Source organism: Schistosoma mansoni, chromosome 2, assembly GCF_000237925.1.
Source record: "Schistosoma mansoni strain Puerto Rico chromosome 2, complete genome".
NCBI classification, from domain to species: domain Eukaryota; kingdom Metazoa; phylum Platyhelminthes; class Trematoda; order Strigeidida; family Schistosomatidae; genus Schistosoma; species Schistosoma mansoni.
The window spans coordinates 10075901-10099756 of record NC_031496.1 but is presented as its reverse complement, the minus strand read 5'-3'; the positions used below and the strand labels follow the sequence as shown (position 1 = coordinate 10099756).

The 23856-nt window shown below is 32.5% G+C and overlaps 1 protein-coding gene across 1 annotated transcript in view; it reads right to left on the bottom strand.

Moving 5' to 3' along the window:
- The window catches only part of Smp_176820 (hypothetical protein), a gene marked incomplete at both ends in the record, with an annotated part of 19914 nt that extends 6553 nt beyond the window's left edge, over positions 1-13361 (bottom strand). The window contains 3 exons of the mRNA XM_018795627.1: positions 12114-12397; positions 12608-12769; positions 12839-13361. Coding sequence (XP_018649921.1) covers positions 12114-12397; positions 12608-12769; positions 12839-13361 — 969 coding nt within the window. The remainder of the gene's footprint in view (positions 1-12113; positions 12398-12607; positions 12770-12838) is intronic.
- Positions 13362-23856: the final 10495 nt, after the last annotated feature.

The window sequence follows — 23856 nt, the reverse complement described above, 5'->3', positions numbered from 1 at the left end:
TGAGGAGTCCCAAAATAGGACGAAACAGCCGTCCAGAGCTTCCACGTTTTCCATGGTGGTCTAGCTTTAATTGACTCATGATTTCAACTATAAAATTTACTAAAATCTCCACAAAATCCTCTTATGAGAATGTATAGAAGTTTATTCATGTACAACATAATTAATAATAACTAAGAGAATAAATGGGAGTGAAGATTAAAGATGGATAGTATCTAGCAGTGGAATCCACCACACGCGTTTTAAGCTATTTGGGACTCATCAAACTAATGTACCTACATCTCAGAGTTGATGCCCACTCCGCGACTCAAACCACAGTACCAATCGCTTCAAACGCCATCACGTTATCTACTTAGCTACTGAGGCCTGATAGTCACTTGCTTGTGCAATAGGGTGTAGTTTAAATTTGCTTGGTATTGTTTACTTAAATCTTCCCATTAATGTTTAGGATCGCAACTATCCATCTTTGTGAATTAAGGCAATAGAGAAGCAATACTGACAGAGTGCACATATGCCAATAAGAGACTAATCAATTGTAGTTCTAAACAAAAATGACAAGATTCAAGCAAATTAATACCAAGTAAATTTAGGATTGGAAATCAATTTGAATTCTTTAAGTAAACTAATATTTAGAACAAATTTTAACTAATGTATCAGTATTGTAATTCCTTTTTAATGTAATTGAAATGAAGATAATACTGTTAAATATACTATGAAAACAAAAAAAACGCATATTCATGTTTGAATACACAAGCCTCATAGTGAAGCTCATTGATTTGAAACAGATTTTAAATATTATGATTACTCAAAAATGAAGTAAGAAACCAAGACTACACTTGTGCATATAATTGGAACCCTACTACTATATGAAACTATCTGTTATTAGATATTTTCACATAGTTATTAGTTGATATGTGTTATATCCGGTGTATAATTGTGAATGGTAACTTTGAGAACTATCTATGGACCAATATGATATGTATATTTCCTATTGCATTATTGTTAAGTAACTAAACTAACCATATTCGTATCCCTCTTATTATAAGCTTTATTTTGACCTATAGACTATTATTATACGATTTACAATTCTTAAGTTATCCCTAGTCCATTAATTACTATTCCCCCTATTCACAGCCACATTTGGCCAAATCTTGTACAAATGTTATTTTCTATTTTATGGTACGATATGGTCTGTTTGATTGGTATATAAACCCCAGTATGTTTGAGAATAGTAATTCATATTGCAGAGGCTGTTATTGGTGTTCTGGACTTAACTGACTGGTCTAGTCAGAAAGCAGGACTGATAAGTACTCAAGACTGCTAATACGGCTTTTGTGTATTATTGCTCTAATCAATAATTCACTCCTATCTCATTGGTGAGAATCAGCACGTTCATATATATTAAACAGGGCACACAACGCAATCAATATAACAAAACCTGTGAGAATTACTGAAGGGAAACACATTTATGTGATGTTTATCACCTTTAGAAAATCATCAATTAAAAGTAACCAATATTTCGGTTTCTTAAAGATTTCTTTGAATGAACTCTTTAACATTATGATTACATGGTTAAACAGGGTAGTATTAAAATAAATTTATTTTAATTCTACATCAAGTAAATATTAGAAGAAATAATTTACAAATGAATATGAGATTCAATTCTAAATGTAGAGTTTGTATACGCTCTCAGTTGTGTATTTTGAAAGTGGCAATAGAAGCCAAACAAGATACTTTTGTATTTATGAAGTTTTTGCCACAACAAGTTGTTCTATGTCTATACTAACCAGTCACTGGTTAGTGGTTACTGTCTATCTATCTTTTATTCCAAGATAATTAAATTTTAATGACTGAATTTGTGGTTTAGTCACTAAATTATCTTGTTAAACAACTGAGTTTATTGTGTTGTAAATGAGATGATTAAATTCGATCAGGGAAAGTGGTGAATTCTGATCTTAATTCTAATCAACACTTTCGAACAAAGTCGCAGATGTTTTAAGACGATCAAAATCCTTGGATGGCTATCCAGACAGTAGATGTACTTGACTGGTAACTCTATACCAACACATAGCCTGAGATTAAAGCTTCTGGTCAAACTCTTTCAACTATATATCGTCAATCTTAAGATTTATATCTCCTTACTAAAGTTATTAAACAATATTTTCAAGGTTAAATTCATGAGTTGATCTAAACTAGAGAACTGTTGAAAACCTGGAAGTACTGGAGTCCCATACTGGGACAAAACGGCCGTCCACTATTTCCAGGTTTTCAATGATGTTCTAGCTGAGATCGACTCGTGAATTCAACTATGAAATCACTACAATCTCCACAAATCCACTTACTGATATTATTTAACAATAAGCTAATTGAGATTTTGTAATTTATTCAGAACTGACCATTAAGTTGAATTTCATTGAACGCATAGATTTATGCTTACAGCTATTGGAAAACGATTATTTTTAACATCTATTTATGTTATACATCAAAATGAATAAACTCACTTGGTGCTGTTTACTTGAATCTTCTTATTTTTGTTTAGGACTGCAATTGATCAGTCTCTCTTATCGGCATATATGCATACTGTTCGTACTGCCTCGATATAACCATAATTCACAAGCATTATAAGCAAAGATGGATAGTGGTTTGCAGTGGAATCCAGAACTCACAATCAAGTGACTATCAGGCCTCAGTAGCTAAGTAGATAACGTGATAACATTGGAAACGGTTGGTACTGTGGTTCGAGACCCAGAGTGAACATCAACTCTGAGATGTTGGTGCATCCAGCTGAGGATTCCCAAATCGGACGAAACGCGTGTGGTGGATTCCATTGCTAGTCACTATCCATCTTTGCTTAAAACTAATAAACATTTTAAATAGTTATATTTATTCCAAATTATGTTAATATACATTATATATCCACACACAAAAAAAGAAAAACAATTAACAATTCCGATCGAATATGAACAAGGGAACAGCATGAAACTATTGACATTTTTTTCCTAGAAAAAGTAATTTATTTTATTTTATCACAATTATTATATCATTGAAGGATAGTTTTTTTATTATTATTAAAATTAGCTTTTTTCTTTCTAGAAAAAAAGGGTCAGACTATAAAAGAATTTCCATTCTAACATAAATATTAATTATTTTGATAGTTAAGGTCATGAATCATTTGAAGCTAGACGACCATAGAAAACCTGGAAGCACTGGACAGCCGTTTCGTCCTATTATTGGACTCCTCAGCAATGCGCATCCACGATCCCACCTTACGAGATTCGAACTCAGGACCTATCAGTTTCACACGCGAGCGCTTAACCACTAGACCACTGAGCCGGCCGGTATCCAACGGTGTTAATGTCTAACTTCAACCGATCCATGAAATTGAGCTACACATCCACCAATGTATCCCAACAGACCTGATTGAACTCCACTGCTTACTACTTCTCACTAGAACTCCAAGAAATACCTCATGGAGCCAGTCACTAGTGAGCTTCAATTGATTCATGACCTTAACTATCCAAATTACTATCATATCCATAAAACCCCCTTCTGATAATATTAATTATTGTCAATCTATATTATTTCAAAAAATAAAATAAAGTAAAATTTTTCCATAATTTATGATTAGTTTACGTGATATTTTGTTATTCAATTTAGACATTATTATTGTTAATGACAATGAAATCAATTGAGTAGAATAGATTTTTGAAGAAGAAGAACAAGAAGAACAAGAAGGAGGAGGAGGAGGAGGAGGAGAGGAATAAAACCATCCATTAAATAATGAATATTTGATAAATAATTATAAATATGAAAATTATTTTATTTTAAAAATAATTTGGGTATAAAATTTAAAAAACTTCTTTTTGTTTTATAATTTTAATGGAAAAAAAATAATAAAAATAATATTTTTATGGAGGCTGAATTATGAAGATAGCCTACTTGAATATCTGAGCTACCTGTTCCTGACATTTAGATATTTCAACAAGTCATCTAATTTTGTTTGTTTTTTAATACATCATTATGTCTATTAATCGCATAACCCATTCAGGTGCATTTCTGAAATGTGTACAACTTTTCAATGTACAAGTTACAAAATAGCCCAATCAGAGATATGGTGGTTGCTAGTAATATGCATCGAAAAGAATATACATTATTTCTATGTCGATTGACTGAACTGCTAACATCTAACTGGCGATCAATTCGTATTTAAAAATTAAAAACACGAAGTTCAACGAAGGGATCTCTTTTCAACAAATTTATTATCAAGCTGTATAATCGTATATATATGAAAATGTTTTATTAAAGTGCTGATTCCGTGAGGAAATGTGAACACGAATAACCAAGATGACGTAATAGAAAGCATTTTAAATTCACATTACTGTACTGTAGTCATGAATACGTTAATTACAATGTAGTAAGAATAACTTATCAACTAAGAACCATTTGGATCAGCTAATGCTCCTGAAAAGAAATAAGGACTCAATCCTATTCATTTTTTTACACCTCTATGACCTTTAATGACCTTTAATTATTGTAACAACATTTTATTCATTCTAACCATCTTATTATATTCAATGAATCTATTGTTATTACTCGTATTACGTAATCTAGTAATATAATCTTTCTAATAGGTCATCTTGGTTATTTGTGTTTACATTTCCTCATGGAATTAGTACTTAAACAAAACATTTTCATATATATATATACGATTGTACAGCTTGATAATAAATTTGTTGAAAAGAGATCCCTTCTCTGAACTTCGTGTTTTTTAATTGTTAATGTTTAAACGGGAATTATACGTTTTTTCATATTTATCGTTACTATCGACTAAGAAATAAGAAACGTAATCTAGTTGAAACACATTGCGCTGAGAATTCTATATTGTACCAAAAATATAATACTGAATAAAGCCACTAATAACAACAATAAATCAGTGTTTTAAACAATTTTTTTTCTTATACACACTAATATCAGTTGTATTGTAGTTTATGCTACTTATGTCAACATATATAGTATATAACGCGAGTCAGGAATAGAATGTTGAGAAAATAGAAGAGGAAGAAACGGGAACAGAAAGCTATTGGTATGGAAATGCAGAAACAATGAAGTTTGGGACAAATAATGAACATTTTGCAAATGAAGTATTTACTCTATGGTTCTCAGATTTTACTAAGATGTTCTGTAATTTTGTATTTAGATGCATTTGATTGTCCTCACTTATGTTCTCGTTCACTGCAGTATAACTAATGAAATCGCAAAAGTATTGAACAAATAATTGTTCAAATATTGGAACTATTGAACAGCTTATACTTACTGCATCAAATCCAAATGATTCAGATCTTATTGTAAACATGATATAATTCATTCACTCAGTTAAAATGCAACTATCTCCATCTAGCTATTCTAGATAAATAACATAATGTGATCACCATTCAGCATCATCGGTATTCATTCACTTTACTTCAGATTGGGTTGTATTCATGGGTCACATCATTTTATTACTAAATAAAACTTGAAGATGATCACTTTTTCTATTGTTATTGTCACTTTGTCATTAAAAAACTGTCCTCATAATCTAACGTTAATTTAATTTATAGTTTTTTTAAACTGTTGATTTCGAATATGAACAAGATATTGAACTATTATCTAGCTATAGCTGTGAATGTTTTCCATGAATTTTCGAAGAACAAAGCACTCAATGAATGAGAGAATAAATCAACTAAACTTTGATCGATTTCAATTCCACAAGAACATGTTTAGTTAACACTTTCGAACCATTTCGAAAATTTCTTCTACAAATTCCTTTTCTATATAGTAATTGCTCATCAATATCTTCCAGCAGAGACTAATTTTACTAGCCAACCATACACATGGTAATGTGATCAATAAGAACCAATTGATTAGCTCTGATTCAAGCTACTTCCACTCACTCCTTCCGCTCTGTTAGAGTTAGTCATGTTGTCTCAACTAAGAATTTTTGTCATCATTACAAAAGTTGGATATGGTAATTTTTTAGCTTATGTTGAGCAATTGTCGAAGAACTATCATTGTATCTAATTTAACTATACCACTAGAAATCTCATGCATATAGTTCTTCAAAAGAGCACGAATAAGGATTTGAGCACTATTAAAAATCAAGTGAATGGTGTTAATTTCACAACCAGCAGAAAATTCCGACCTAAGGCCTCCAAGTGATGCTGCTGGATAATAGGGGCAACTTTTTTAGCTCACTTGGGCAGTCGGTGGGGATCAGAGTAATCCATAACTGTTCTATAACTCGGATTAACTTAAAGTTCCTTTCGAGACACTCAAAATAGTAAAAGGCTGTCCTTACAGTATGCTTGTACATATAAGTTGCATGAGTTTCGACCTCTGTAGTTTATGTGTGTAGATATATGCAAATAGTACACCCCAGGCTCGTCTGCACCGTAACTAGTTGTATAGTCTGCCTTATGATCAAATCAAACTAAAAAAAAACAGGTCTGGTAAAAAGATTGGTAACAAATACAGGTGAAGAGAGTGCTAACCATCAGCCCTCCATTAGAGTGCTTATACCTGTGTGTACTATGTAGTGGGTAGGTAAAAGTATATATACCAGTGGTATGTATGCAAAACATAGGCACCAACTTTGGAATTAGCAAATACGTATGTAGGGGCAAGGGTACCTAAATGCTTGTCATGGGATGCATAGATGAAAACTTGTGTTACAGACGTAAATGTAAATCATACTTATCTCCAATGTGACACCCTGGAGTTATTACCGTCCCCCACTAAAACCATGTATTTGTGGCTGGTACATTTGCTTCGAAGACAAATATCCAATATCGGGAAAGTTAACAGACTTCAACTAAGAGACTTAACCAACCCCAATAACCTGGGACATGACCAGAAATACTCATTATTACAATTTAAAAGTACAGAATATAATTTTGAATCAGTTTTAATTTAGCTAAATTCTATAGTTAGTTAAGTGAAGCAACTTATCAAAGTGTGGTGTCAGTTACTGTTATCCACATAAGTAGTATATGGTGATGGTCAGGCATTGAATGTTTTTCAGTAGAAGATCGATAAGGAGAGAATGGGAGCGGCACATAATTGGTACGAAAATGCATGAACAATTATAATCGGAGACTATGGACTGATATTTGCAGAAGGAACAGTCAAATTGAGACAATTGATTGTTATTTTGCAAATTAACTATTCACTACATGGTTCTCATATTTTAATGAGATATTCTGTAATGTTGTGCTCAAATACATTTGATTGTCCCCACTTGTGTTCTTGTTCACTATAATAGTTCCATTTAAAGAAACCAATCTGAATGATTCATTCTACAAAGCATGATGACTTCTTTCTAAACGTATTTTCTACATGTTACAACAGATTACATTATGTACTAATTTGATTCTAAATTAAATCTATGGAATATGTCGAATGTTACATAACTTCATTCTAATCAGTTGGGTGAAAAAAAAAACAAATGACTGACTGACTGAAATCATATGTTTCTCATTTAAATTATAATAATACAGTTTAAGAGATTGTTTCTAAGGGCTGTTTTTTTAAATTATTTATTTAATCCACACTTATTTCTAAGATGAATAAACTAAAGTATTTCATGTTTTCATTAGATACAAAAAAAAGGTTTCCATTCTTTTACATTTTATAATCAACAACAGATGTATTGAACTTGTTCATGTTTACATTCCATTTTTGTATTTTATAAATACAAAACTTTTTTTCAGTTAGAAATCAATTTACTACTAATTTACAGTACTACTTCATTGTTTTTTGGTAATTAGCGATTAAAAGACTAATATATATGAACGAAGAATATTCTTTTCGATGAATTCCCTTCAGGTTCTACACTTGTATATCCAGGTTATTAATTCGATTGATGTAACATCACTATTCACAAATGTCCCACTAATTGAGACCGTAGTGTGGTGAACAAGAATACGGGTGGGGATAATGAAATGTATCCGACTATGAATTACAGACTATCTCACTAAAATCTGATAACCATACGGTAAACAGTTAATTTGCAAAATAACAATCAATTGTCTTAATCTTGACTGTTCCTTCTGAAAATATCAGTCCATCATCTATGATTTCAGTGTTCATACATTTTCATACCGATTGTGCTTCATTTCAGTTCTTTCCTTATAGATCTTCTGCCGAAATGCCTGGTCATCACCATATACTACTTATGTGGATGTAAGTAACTCACACCACAGTAGAATATATAGGGGAACAATTGATTGAAAATGAAATTGAAACTATAGTTCTTATTAATGTCGTGAAAGAGTTATTACTCAAATGTACCATGAATGGAAATTTCAAGTTCAACAGAGAAATATATAGACAAACAGATGGTGTTGCAATGGGTTCACCTCTGGGCCCTATACTAGCTGATATTTTTCTAGCCAAACTAGAAAATGGTCCATTAAAACAGATTATTTAAAAATTTAAATTTTATTGTAGATATACGGATGACACATTCATCCTCTGTAAAGATAATACATCACCACAAGACGTTCTCAGACAGTTTGACGAAGGGTATCTAGCCATTCAGTTTACATCTGAAGAAGAGCCTTTTTGAAAGTTCTCCTAACTAAGAGAGCGGATGGATCGTTAAAAAGAAACGTAAACAGAAAAAATACTTGGATTGGGCAGTATACTCATTTCCTTAGCTTTGTACCCCTATAGTACAAACGAAACTTGATCAAAACCCTTAGTTACCGAATACACACTATACGTTCTGTGGATATAGTTGAAGATGAGCTAAACACCTTGCATAATACTCTTAGGGAGAACGGTTACCCTAGAAAGTTTATAATTGAATATATGATCACGAAAGTGAAAATAGGCGAAATTCAAACGGTCAAGAAGAAATACCTAATGACTAAGTAGTATGTTTATTATTTTATCTAATTATCATAATATAAATAATCAGTGATTTTATACAAAATTTAAGACTTAGGATTATCTCTGAGGAGTTGTATACAAATACTAGTTCAATTATTATGTGGTCTAATTACTAATCGATATTTGAAACTGACACAACTACTATAATCAGTGAAAATATAATGTAAACAAATAACATTATTTTCATAGTTGAAATCATCAGTCAATTAAAGCTAGACCACCATGAAAAACCTGGAAGCACTGGACGGCCGTTTCGTCGTGGATTGGTTGAAGTTAGAGATTAACACCGTTGGATGCTGACTCAGTGGTCTGTCGGTTAAGTGCTCTGGCGTGAGACTGGTAGGTCCTGGGTTCGAATCTCGCGAGGCGGGATCGTTGATGCGCACTGCTGAGGAGTTCCATAATAGGACGAAACAGCCGTCCAGTGCTTCCAGGTTTACCATGGTGGTCTAGCTTCAATTGACTCATGATTTCAACTATGAAAAATACTGAAATCTCCACAAAACCCCTTCTGAATATAATATTAATTTATCTTATTTTGTCCTGTTAAATAAAACATAAATAATACTAATACTTACGTATATATACAATATGTTATCTTAACACATATCATTTCACATCACAAATCTCTTACACACTAATACACATACTTAGTTTAGACATTTTTAACGTTGATTGGATGACCTATTCAGTGTACAATGAAACGAAGAACCATGTACCTATTTATATTCGGTAATTTTGATGTTTGATTATATTTCCTTAAAAAAGCTTGAACCATATTGCCAGGCGAAACGTTGGATTTACTTCAAATTCATTTGCTGATATTTTACCAATATATTATTCCTATTTAATGTCTTACATAAACTCGGTACCCAAATACTGTGAAACTATTCGCTCTAATTTAGATGAAAGTTCTTACATAATACCCACTTTGCTATAATATACTCTTTAACACTATATAACAAGAAAATATACAGTTCATTTGAAATGAGCTTTTCATAAACATATAATACCTTCCTAGTCTTATTTTCCTAAATACTTGTTTATATTGATGTCTAAGATAAACATCTAGATAGAAAAAATGTAGATTTGTACGTAATTATGGCTTGGTGTTTTCATGTTTAAACATCATCATGATATAGTAAACATTACATTTTATTATTCACATGACAGAATTGTTTTCACAGTTTGTTTCAAAAGTAATTGACATTTGAAACTTATGTTAGATAGACAATTAATGAAAACTGTGAAACACTAGGAAGCTATTATAGCTTAGTGTGGAAAGGAATTTTAAACTTTCTAGGTTGATTATTTATTAAAGTATGATAACATGAAAGTTTTATATAGTTGAAATCATGAATCAATTGAAGCTAGACCACTATGGAAAACTTCGAAGCACTGGATGGTCGTTTCGTCCTATTGTGGGACTCCACAATACCGCCTCGCGAGATTCGAACCCAGGCTCTATCAGTCTCGCGCGCGAGCGCTTAACCACTAGACCACTGAGTCGGTATCCAACGGTGTTAATATCTAACTTCGACCAATCCACGAAGTTGAGCAACCAAAATTTACTTAATGTTCCATAATCTATGCAATGAAGTTTAGTTATACAATAGGTTATAGAGAGTGAACTTACAACAACGATTCATCACAAAAATACAGAAAACTAAAGATTCGTAAGTGAACCACATTTTAGTGATAACTGGAATAACTCAACGGTTAATACAAATAACTAAAAAAAATTCTAATAACGAAATTGATTTTTGAAACTTCACCGTCTCAAAATTATCTAATTGTGAACAATAAGCTGTATTCAAACACGATTTAATAAAACAATTATATTACATTAATTTTATAGTTTAATTCATGAGTTAATTAAACCTAGATCACCATGAGAAATCTGGAAGCACTGGACGGCTGTTTCTTCCCAGTATGGGACTCTTCAGCAGTGCGTATCCACGACCCCGCTCACGGGATTGGAACTCGGGACATATCGGTCTCACGCGCGAACACTTAACCTGTAGACCACCGAGTTGACATCCAATGATTTTAATGTCTAACTTCAATCAGTCTACGAAATCACGCCACTGTCCACTTACGATCGTCCAGTACTTCGAGGTTTTCTATGGTGGTCTAGCTTCATTTGACTCATGATTTCAACTATATTTTCAATATGTTTAGAAATTTCTTTCTCAATAAACTCTGAACTTTAAGTAATATCTTTATTATTATTGTCTTTAGCTTTATTCAATATTATATTTTTGGTACAATATAGAATTCTAAGCACAATGTATTTCAACAAGTTTCCGTTTCTTAATTCTTGATCGGTCCTGATGATAAATATTGAGTGATCGCCATTCAGAAGTTAGCAGTCCAGTCAATCAATATCTAAGTAATGTATATTCTTTTCGCTGCATACTGCCAGCAATCACGATCTCTCTAATTAAGCCTTTGTAATTTATACAACGAAAATTTGTACACCTTTCAGAAATGCACCTGAATATGTTATGTGATTCAATAGACAAACAAAATTATCTAACTTCTTGAAATATCTAGATGTCAGGAACAAGTAGCTCAGATGTTTAAACAGGCCGCCGTAGACGTAACATTAAGTAATCTGTATCTATTTTTTATATTCATGTTCACTTAGGTCTATAATACGAAGATAATCAATAGCATTCATTCAGTATTTTGATCCAGACAACTTTTTTTTCTTGAATAAATTTCATAACTATTAAAAACTACACTTAGTATTGTTTGTTTGAAACTTCTCATTAATGCTCAGGACTGTAACTGGTCAGTCTCTAATTGGAATATGTGCATACTGTGCGTATTGCCTTGACGATATTGCCTGAAGTTACAAGCATTATAAACAAAGATGGATAGTAGTCTAGCAGTGGAATCCAGTTTGACGCGCGTTTCGTCCTATTTGGGGCTCATCAGCTGGATGTAGCTGAATCTCAGAGTTGATGTTGATGAGTCCCAGAGTGAACATCAACTCTGAGATGCAGGTACATTCAGCTGAAGAGTCCCAAATAGGACGAAACGTGCGTCGAACTGGATTCCATTGCTAGCCACTATCCATTTTTGCTTACAATATTAAAAACTACATTTCAAAAATAGAGGCCCTTTATATAAATGAATCTCATTCACCCAATACAATATAATATATACAATATTAAACTTACTTGCATTGCTCTTGAAATAAATCTATGATTAATAGAATCTACTTTCTCTTTCGATTTGGTTACTTTCAATTTAATATATGAACAACATAATAAACATGTATGTATTCCACCGAATGTATTTAATAAATTAATACCAAATGTTAACATCCATATAAAACTACATAAAAAGAAATAATGTATTAAAAATGCAATCATAACACATAATTGACGATTTAATATATTAATATGTTCAATAATTAATGGTAATGTTAAATAGATTAATAATAAACTAAGTATTGATGAAGCTAAACCCATAATTAATTGATTAGATAATTTTTGATATAAAGATTTTGTTTTCCCATGAATGATCAATAGTGTACAAAGGCATATAGCAGAAAAGATACTGACGATTATTTGTAGAACGTCAAAGATAGACTCTGTTATTCTTAGTACTGTAGACTTCTTTTCTTCTTCTTCTTCTTCTTGTTCTTCTTCATTTGTATCCATTTCAAAACCTAAATATTTTTGTGGTAATGCAAGAAATTCATGCCATCTTATACGTTTATTAGACATTGATAATGGTGTTATATTAGAACGAAGTAATGTTGGACATGAACGTGAATAACTTGGGGGTAATGCTGTATCAAGAAGACATATACGATATTTATTCTTACCAGCTAAATGACAACGTATTTTAACTGTATAAAATTTTAAATATTTTTTCATAGAATTATGAAAATTTTCACCTGGTATCGATTTTAATTCACCATGACATTGTGCACAATCAATATTTGCATAAATACGATTTGTTTTAAGTGATACAACTGGTGCAATAGCCCGTATATCAGATGTTTTAAAATGAAATAATATCTTATTTGATATAATACCTGAAATATACTCCTTACTTAATATATCCTTATTCTTTCTATCTAAAGTAGACAAATCATTAAATTCTATATTAATATATTTTGAACGATTACATCTTGAAGCAATTTTCTTTGATGTATTCAATGGACAATTGGAAATTGCATAAATTTCTTCACTTAAATCTTCATATTCTTCAATAATATTTGGTTCATCGGTGACGTAATGAATTTTTTTAACGCATGTTGTTGTTAAAATATTGTTGTCATGGAAACTATTATTATATAATGGATAATCTGAACAACAATCAGATTTTTTTGTGCATAATTCATCACAATAACATTTTGCTAATAAAGAATTACAGGTATCATGTTTCGATAATTGATTGATTGTAATGATATCCATTGAATGAATAATATTGATTGAAATATTAAAATTATTGATTATAAAGTAAAAGATGATTGAAATGATGTACTTCCACATCATTTTCATTTTCAATATTTTTTTAATTAATTAGATACAAATTTGTGCAACTGAATTTGGGAGAAATTAGTTTCTAGTCTGGTTTTCATCACATGGATATGACCTTGAACATGATAAACCAATCATATAATAGAAAATTTTTGACAACTAATTGAAAAGAGAGAAAAAAAATTATGTAAAAATAGGCAATGAAAATGTTTAATATTGTTTTTGATAATAATTGACATTTATCCCATATGGAAATTTTCAAAGATTATTTTTGTTATACAAGTAAATCATAATCAAGGAAATCCATAAAGACTAGACAATTACTTAATAGTAGGATGTTGAATTTACTTCAAATTCATTTGCTGAGATTTTACAAATATATTATTATCAGAAGAGGTTTTTGTGGAGATTTCAGTATTTGCATAGTTGAAAGCATGGGTCAATTGAAGCTAGACCACCAAGGAAAACCTGGAAGCACTGGACGGCCGTTTCGTCGTGGATTGATTGAAGTTAGAGATTAACACCGTTGGTTGCCAACTCAGTGGTCTGTCGGTTAAGTACTCTGGAGCGAGACTGGTAGGTCCTGGGTTCAAGTCTCGCGTGGATGCGCACTTCTGAGGAGTCCCATGCTAGGACGGAACGGCTGTCCAGTGGTTTCAGACTTTCCATGGTCATCTAGCTTCAATTGATCCATGCTTTCAACTATGCAAATATATTATTCCTATTTTAATGTCTTACATCAACTCGGCGCCCAAATACTGTGAAACTATTCGCTTTAATTTAGACAGATGTTCTTATATACTTGGCAGTAGTTTAAATTATTTACATAACTACAAATCCAAGAGCATTATAGTAGAAACTCAATATTTTTTTCACACAATAGTTGAACAATCATATTTGGTTATATTTTTCCTATTAACAAACTTTTTAACAGTTTATCTTACAAAAGTTCAATTAGACTATCAAAAGATTTTGTTAATTGTGTAGTTTGTCAGTATAAAATGATTGGTCATATACAGAGTAAATAATAGTTTTGCAGAATACCTAACTGAATCAAGTAATTATAAATACTTTCCAATTTTTTATACAACGTTTTGTTTTGAGTCACATATTCGAGACCTTTATCAATATCGAAATACAATTAGGACTCAGAAATAGCCTCAACGGAGCTTTGGTTTATAAGTTTGATTTTTAAATATTCTACCATATACTTCCATTATTAGTTTTTTCATATTTAAAATACTTTCTGATTTTCGACAGTTAATGTATGTGCGGTCTTAAATGAGTACTTATTACGATTGTTATAGTTAATTATGAAGATGAGTTTTTCAAAGCCCCATGTTACTTATATCTTTTAATTTTCATGTGCTGGATTGATTTTTCATCTTTCTAGGATAGTCTGAGCTGATTATGTATGTAACCCAAAATTTTTACATTAAACAATACCCGGAAGGTCATCATCATTTAAGAAGCTTATTATTAAATTAAAATCTTGATATTCAAGGGGGGGGACTATTATCTTATTTATGTTTCTGTTATAACTTGTGGCCGAGTGGATGCTTTGTTAACGTATGACGTGATAAGACCACCAATTAGAGAGCAGAGAATTATCGATTAGAACAGTGAGACGCGAAAATCGTACGAGCAGTCTAGAGTACGTATCGGTCTTGCTTTCTACCTAGCCTAGTCAGTTAATTCCCGAATAGCCTCTGCGGTATGAATCATTATATTTCAAACATGCTGAGTTTATATACCAATCAAACTGACCATGTCGTACCATGAAATAGAAAATAACATATGTACAAGATTTAGCCAAAAGTGGCTGTGAGTGTGGGAGGCAGTAATTGATAAACAGGGAATAACTTAAGAATGGTAAATTGTATAATAATAGTCTATAGGTTAAAATAAAGCTTATAATAAGAGGGACATGAACATGAATAGTTTAGTTATTTAGCAACTATACGATAAAAAATATATGCATAGTATTGGTTCATAAATAGATCCCATAGTTACTATACATTATCCTTATCGGGGCATAACAGTTTCATAAAGGAACTCTTTGTTATAATCAAACATACAGTCTTGAATAAAAGGATTGTGTTTTTATTAATTACAAGGATTACATTTTAAGTGAACATGTGAATCATATACATAAACAAAGAAAAAAGAGGGATAGTATGTAAAGAATAACCACTGGTGTATTACTGTCTGACAACAATGACTGGGACAAGATTGCAAATAATACAACAGACTGACTTTAACCAGACAATAATTCAAAAATAAGAAAAATTTGAGAGCTATTTCAACTTAATATAGAATTTCTCATGGATAACGCTGCTAGAGATCAAATTCAGGACTTTCAAGGTTTGAAAAGAGTGCGTTACCCCATGAACCACCCTCCAAGCTAATCAAAACTTTGCTGAACAGAATTGAGTGATTTATTGAACCGCATCATTCACATTAACTCTCTTATATTCTAGGAAGTAAAATATATTATATCACATCTTAAAATACCAGTCCTAAGCACTAGTAATAATCATCCGTTAATACTAATACGAAAATATTAAGAAATATCAAGTTTGTACTTCAGTGAAAACCAAGGCGATCTTGTAGTTATGTCACCTTCTAAGCTTATTTGTTTTTCATCTACTACTTACTCAAGACAACCTTATATTTTAGTATTTATGACTGTTACAATTTACATCATATCCATGATTCTGTACTCTAAAGTGATATCACTTGTGATTATGCATTTTGTTTACAGTCTATGCTATGCATTATTATCAATTCTATGACAAATCTTTCCATGGAAATAACTTATAGATTGCATATTTTCGAATAATGTACCATTATTTGTCTTAGATATCACTTTTCTATTTTGTATTAGTTTGATCATGACTATAGAATAATGAATATTAATTAATTACGGCAAGACTATAATTTATGGATGAACCAATCAAGTATAAGATAACATGTCTCGGATTTTGGCGCGAAATTCACTCATACATTTGAATAAAAAGAGTTTTGGCATTATAGCTGATGTCAGTTCGTGATAAAAACCCTAAATCTAATTTGTAACCTTATTCATCAACTGTAAATCATAATTCTAATTCCTTACACAGGTTTATAACCCTCATTTGATCCTGATTACTAGGTGGAAACTCTCAAGGTCAGTCCAGCGTCACTCAAAGTTCGTCCACAAATGATGGTCTCACCGTAACTACTTCAGAATATCGAATCATAAGAACCAGTTTATTAACTTAAGATTATCAAAAACATTCATGAAAATCAAACATCACCCTATTGCACAAGCAAGTGGCTATCATGACTCAGTGGCCGAGTGGATAACGAGATGGCGTTTGAAGTGAAAGGTACTGGGTTGAAGTACCAGAGTAAACATCAACTCTGAGATTCAGCTACATCCAGCTGATGAGCCCCAAATAGGACGAAACGCGCGTCAAACTGGATTCCACTGCTAGCCACTATCCATCTTTGTTTATAATGCTTGTGACTTCAGGCAATATCGTCAAGGCAATACGCACGGTATGCACATACGCCAATTAGAGACTGACCAGTTGCAGTCCTAAACATCAATGGGAAGATTCAAACAAACAATACTAAGTGAATTCATAAAAATCATTGTATTTTTTCTTTATCTAATAAACATGATTCTGTAATTATAACTAAATGATTAACATTTACGTAGGCATATCTAATGCCTAATTTGAAGAAATTTTATTGGTCATTTAACAGTTAAATAATATAGTTGACTAATCTATTGAATAAGGATGGTTGCAATAATGATGTTAAATATTTAATTAAATATTGTCAAATAATGAATTTACAAAAATAGATTAGTGCTGATGACACATATTTATGAAGGCGTACAATGAAGCGAAAGTACTTTTTCTCCTCACTGAAACATCAATGAAAGTTGGTAAACTGTAGTATAACTTATAGTGTAGAAAGTGAACATACATTACTGTATAATTTCTTAATTGTTTTAGTCGCGAACATATGTCACCCAGAGAATCATTGAAATATAGAGCGTAGTGAACGATTAGATCAGAATCATCCTATATCATAAATTTTCTAAAATTAAGTGTGAATTAATTAATTCTTTTTAATTCAACAAATCAGAATCATTACGGCCCCCAAATGTCCTGGTACGGCCGAGAGTGGGGACAGTCCACTCCCCCTCTCGAAATGCTCACACATGACCACGCTTATATAGCCTCTGACAGGGAAATCCTACTCACTGCTTTCTAATGGCATTACTATTGTTTACGTAATTGAGAGGACGAAAAGCGAATGTCCGGCGCTTTAACCGGGTTGGTGGACACGGCGCGTCCACCTAGGGGAGTTGGAAAACCCTGATTCCAAACCAATGGTGCACATGGGCTCCAGTATCCTGCATGAACAAATGGCGTGTGAATCAATCGTTGATCACCGGCCACCATAGGACTGTATCTCCTCACGATGCTCCACTGCCTTGTGGATCAGACCTTTAGGTCGAAGGCTCCGGGTGTGGCCTCCTAAGAAAATCAGCTGCTTCGGTTTGGGCAATCGAGCAGTATCACAGCCCCCATACAAATCAAATGAGATTTGTGTGGCTCATATATATCTGGTGCCTCTTTGTACCAATATTTATGTGTTTACATAAATGAATAAAATTATGATAGCCCTAATATCTAAAGGTCTTGAGTTAGATTCCTAGTAAAATTGTAGATACACACTGCTGTAAAGTCCTAGACTAGAATGAAATAGCAATTCAATACTCAATCAATTTTAAGCTTATTATCCAGCTAGTTAGTTGTTTTCTTTTTCTAAAGTAAAATATACTTAATAATGAAATGAAAAATTTATTTTTAAAAATGATTTAATTTGGTAGCAACCAAAGGAATTCCAATCCTTACTTGGTTGACAGAAATTAATTCACAAAGACAATAAACCATAATTCCACTAAATTATGTGTTTAAAAGACTTAAAACCATTGAAAAATATTGATTTTGTCCTTTCTTCATTGAATAGTAGTGAACGTTTCAACTAAAAGTGGTGACGACATAAAAATACTGATACTTGTAAGTTATACAGGGTATTTTAGGTAGTACAGTAAAATGATTTTATATAAATCGAGAACAAAGATCGAAACGTTAGACAAGATTGAAGAAAGGAAGAACAAGAAGAAAGTAACTAACAACAACCGAACAAGAACAGAGAAAGTTAAGACACAAGCTGAATACACAGAAGCAAATAAGCAAGTGAATAAGAGCATTAGAGCTGACAAACAAATACATGGGAGAACTAGCGACGACAGCGGAAAAGGCTGTAAGGGAAAGAAATATGAAACAGCTGTGTGTTACGACGAAGAAACCAGAAGGGAAAGATAGTAAACCAGAGAGAGCGGTCAAGGACAAACAAGGCAAGATAATCACTGAAGTTCAAGGACAGAGGAACAGATGAGTGGAATACTTCGAGTATGTCCTATCCACTTCCAACGTCTTTTCCTAATTTCCTCCTCCCCTCGAACCTGATTTGTTCTCTTCAATAGTGGGTTGTTGCTGATGGTATCCGGTCAACGGACATTGAGTACCTTCTGACACGTTGAAGTTAATGCTTCTTTGACACATTTCCAGTTGTCCTCCATAGTAGTTTCTTCTTTCAGTAGATACTATAAAGCTTGGAAACCGTTGTTGAGAGTTAGTTTGAATTGGTTATGTTTGTCAGTATCTCGAAGGAAGGTTGTATTGAACCTTTGTAATGCTGTTCTCTCTGTTGTCCAGTGTTAATTATGAAATGAGGCCACGTCATAACCAGACGGTTAGAGAGGAATATAAAGATTAAACTAATTTACGGGTCAAAATTACGAATGATAATTGTCCAATTGACAGATGTGAAGAAAAACGAAGAACACAAAGGTCAGGATAAAAACTGAATAATAATCATGAAAAATTGTTTAAAGGTAATAATAACTGAGTACGGTATAAAATTACAAAACACTAATTAAAAAACAAGACCAAAAGATACTACAGAAGGAAATTATGGACAGGGAAGGATAAGAGATTAGACGTATCGTGTTTGCACGCAGATTTTGGACTTGAATTGGTGGACTGCCAATGTCTTAGCAGTGTTTAAGTTTTTGATTCGACCTCCCTTCGATCTAGCTCCTTTGGTTGTGTAGATTATTTTAAACATATGGACGTCAAAGAAATTTTGAATCGATCCAATAATTGTGACCACTCATTTCAATTCATGATGGAAGGAAGAGCGAAGGACGAATTTCATTTTCTTGATGTCCGGTTGAAAAGGTCAGATTGTTCTTAACAGAGATATACACAGAAAACCGACCTGGAGTGGTCAGTATACGAATTTCTAAAACTGGGTACCACTGAATAGAAGGAGAAACTTAATTCACTATCTACCCTCACGGATCAGGTGAATATGTTATAAAAACACAATAAATGATGAATTACTTCAAATTCGACAGATATTCATCAGAAATGGTTATCTACCTAGATTCGTCGATTGGAACAAGACAACATCCTGAAAAAGCACCAAATGTTCGAAAGTTTTTTATGAATATCAAATTTAGAAGAGATAAGGCTGCCAAAATATTGAATAAACCTGAACTTGAATAAATACTGAATAAAACCTTCTGCTTAGCTAAGCTCTGCGTTGTTTCCCCAAGCCAACCTACCATTAACGGATGTGTTAAACATAAACTTCCGCTTTGGGCCACATCGAAGTGTATCTATGAACTTACTTCCACCTGTGAGGGTTTGATTACAGTGGCCACAAAAAGTGATCACTGTCTAAACGCATCTGAGAACACTATTCAGCGTGCCTTCTAAAAGAAGAATGTAAAACAAATACTAGTTCAATACAGGGGCATTTAATCAACTCTGGATATGTCGCTCCGAAGGAGTCTTCCTTTAAAATAATCTACACAACCAAAGGAGCTAGATCGAAGGGAGGTCGAATCAAAAACTTAAACACTGCTAAGACATTGGCAGTCCACCAATTCAAGTGCAAAATCTGCGTGCAAACACGATACGTCTAATCTCTTATCCTTCCCTGTCCATAATTTCCTTCTGTAGTATCTTTTGGTCTTGTTTTTTAATTAGTGTTTTGTAATTTTATACCGTACTCAGTTATTATTACCTTTAAACAATTTTTCATGATTATTATTCAGTTTTTATCCTGACCTTTGTGTTCTTCGTTTTTCTTCACATCTGTCAATTGGACAATTATCATTCGTAATTTTGACCCGTAAATTAGTTTAATCTTTATATTCCTCTCTAACCGTCTGGTTATGACGTGGCCTCATTTCATAATAAGAATCTCGAATCACTTTTCGATGTGGTCTTTTCTTTATTTCAAATACTACTATGAATACGAATGTACAGCCTAAATAAATCAATTTGTTGAAAAGAGAAATTTCTTCGCTTAACTCTCTTTTTTTATGACACAATCGTTTATTTCAAGTAATGCTATTTTTTGATTTGGAGTTGTTTGCTTGAATCTTCCCATCCATGTTTAGGACTTCACTTGATCGGTCTCTCAATGACATATGTTCATCCTCTACGGATTTCCCCGATATTGCCTTAATTCACAGGAATTATACGTAAAGATGGATGGTGGCTAGGAACGGAATCTTGGACTTACATTTCGTCCTACTTGGGACTCGGCAGCTACAATTTAACGTAATTTAATATTAATAGTTTAACTACTAATAAGTAGTTAAAAGATTCTAACTATAAAACAAAGTTTTGTGGTTCGTAATATATTTATGATTTGTGGCAAACGATTAAAACTAATGGTTCCACAGTCATAATTTACAAGTCAAAACTAACTTTGGGTTAGAAAACGGTTCATCAATACTTCAATGATATCAGCTTCTCCAGTTATTTTTATAAGAAGTCAACCTTTCAAAGATTACAACAAAACAAATAAAAGAGTTTGAGTTGAGTATAAAATAAGATTACGTCGTTTTCAGTTCTTAGGATTAAAAGAAATAGAAAAGCGAAGTAACAATAACAAGAGCAGACAGAACGCTCAGGGATATCGAATGATAAAGTATGCATGGTACGCAGGAAGAGAGATGATCAATCAACTAGTGTGATGAAATTTTAATCATATCACTATTTCATCTACAGTTATACTCCAGTGAAGAAGTTTGTTTTTCCTTGTAGAACTTGGAGTGATGGTCATTTACTCAATTGATTAGTGTAATATAGCTGTCTATCTATTGACATCATTTCTTCAGATTATTTCTAATATTCGTTTAACATTTTTAAAGAATTATTTCGGTTAAAGAGTTTCATGGAAATAAGTATAATTTGTTGCCGACTTTCGTCACATATTGACATCAGTTCCTGTAACAATGAGGGCTGATGTAGCATTCAGTCACAAACCCATTCATAATGCTGAACTCCTCGGCTGTGTCCAGTGAATGGTAAATCGTTCGCTATGGGATTTGAGGCTGTCAGGTTGGATTCCTACCAACGTGGTTGATATTTAGTTACTAAGATTCCCATACAAGCGTAAAACAATTAAGCGTTGTTCTCTGCTTTTAATGGCCCCCTAACCGATATAAATTCCCTAGAAAACTACCCATGATGTACTGACATTTTGTTTTGTTTTATCATCTGTAATCCAATATTTAATTCTTATGACATTCAAATTTCCAAAAACAATCATATCAGATTTTCTTATTCATTTATTAATTTGTCATTAAATGTACTGGTAACATTCACTTACATTGATACCTTAAAATCCATATATTTCATAAACATTAAAAGAGTGTTGCATAAATAATATCCGCATAATATTTTCTTCACAAAAGTGAGCACAACCGTTCGCCTAATTTTGAACGGTATCGTTAAGAAAAAAGTCTAATTCCAGGATCATACTTATTCACCAAGAATTACTTGACGGAGGATAACTGAAGGATACTTGACTAAAAAGAATGTTCGAAATCTAATGTTCGATTATTGAATTTTTAGTTATACTCAATTGACTACGCCAACTGTCACATGGAAAGCGTCGCCACCAGATTGAACAATATGGTTCTATATTCTATGTTTTAGTATACAAGAATTCGAAAGTTTTATCATCATGGACTCCTAGAACTGAGTCATACACTTGTTAACCCATCGGGAACCCCACTCAATCAGCTTTTACAATCGATAGTTAAGTTCTCCTAATTTCGTACTTGTGTTGTCGCTCACTGTTACCAATCCTTTCTATTATTAAATCTAAGTGGATCTTATTTGCTCACTGAATCATCCTCTCTTTCAGATTCGCCAACACACGCTGCCCTTGACATTCGCTCAGCGTATGATATACTTTCAGGCTATACATAACCCTACCAAAAGTTGAACGTGACCCATTTGTCAATATTATACCTCGTAAACCTAATTGGATATCATCCCTCTTCACAAAATCAGACCATTTAAATAGTACTTTCGTCATAGACTCTACCATTATACTTCCCCGAAAGAGATGGAATATTAGCTAATTTTAGAATGTTATTATTTTTGATTGATGTGAACATCATTTTAATTGCCAATCGATATCATATTAAAAACTATTAGTATGTATTTTTTTTAAACTCCGCCTGTAGCTCCTCTGGGGGCTACTGCCGGTCCCAAGCTCGGATAAAGGAGGAGGGTCGGGCATGGGGTTAGCGACCCCATTTCATAGAAAACCAACTCGCTAAAAAAACGCTAACCAGAAATTATGTATTTTATTTTATTATTATACTACTTTTTAATGGATATTACATTCAGAGTTATTAATTCTGAACTTTTGATAGACAAAAACAATTGTAAAGTTCACTAAGTATACTTATATAGTAAGAAAATTTGTCTATTATGCACTAATATATTTCTCAGTTACAAAAATTTTCAGATGATACGTTCACTGGTTGTAATAATCACTTTCATGATAAACAACGAATCACTCGAGACTGGATCGTGGATGCGCACTGCTGAGGAGTCCCACGATGAGACGAAACGGCCGTCCAGTGCTTCCAGGTTTTCCATGATGGTCTAGCTTCAATTGATTCATGGATTCAACTATTTTTTAAAAAAACTTGAATGATTGATAAAAATCGACAGTAAACATAATCTCTACTTTTACATTTTGTTTCATATCATTCATTATCATAAATAGGTGAAACTTTTGAGGTTTTTTTGTTTTCTACAAAAGTAAATAGGGAGTCTAAAAACTAAGTTTGGTCAATGAGTTAATAGATTGTAAAGCCTATATATAATTCTTTATAAATCACCTAATCATAGAATGCTATCTGATATAATATATATATTTGAAGCCTTATAATAGACATTGTCTCTAATGCAAGGATTAACAATTATTCAGAATCATAATTATAGAAAGAATAATATTTTAAGTCATCTATACTAAATGA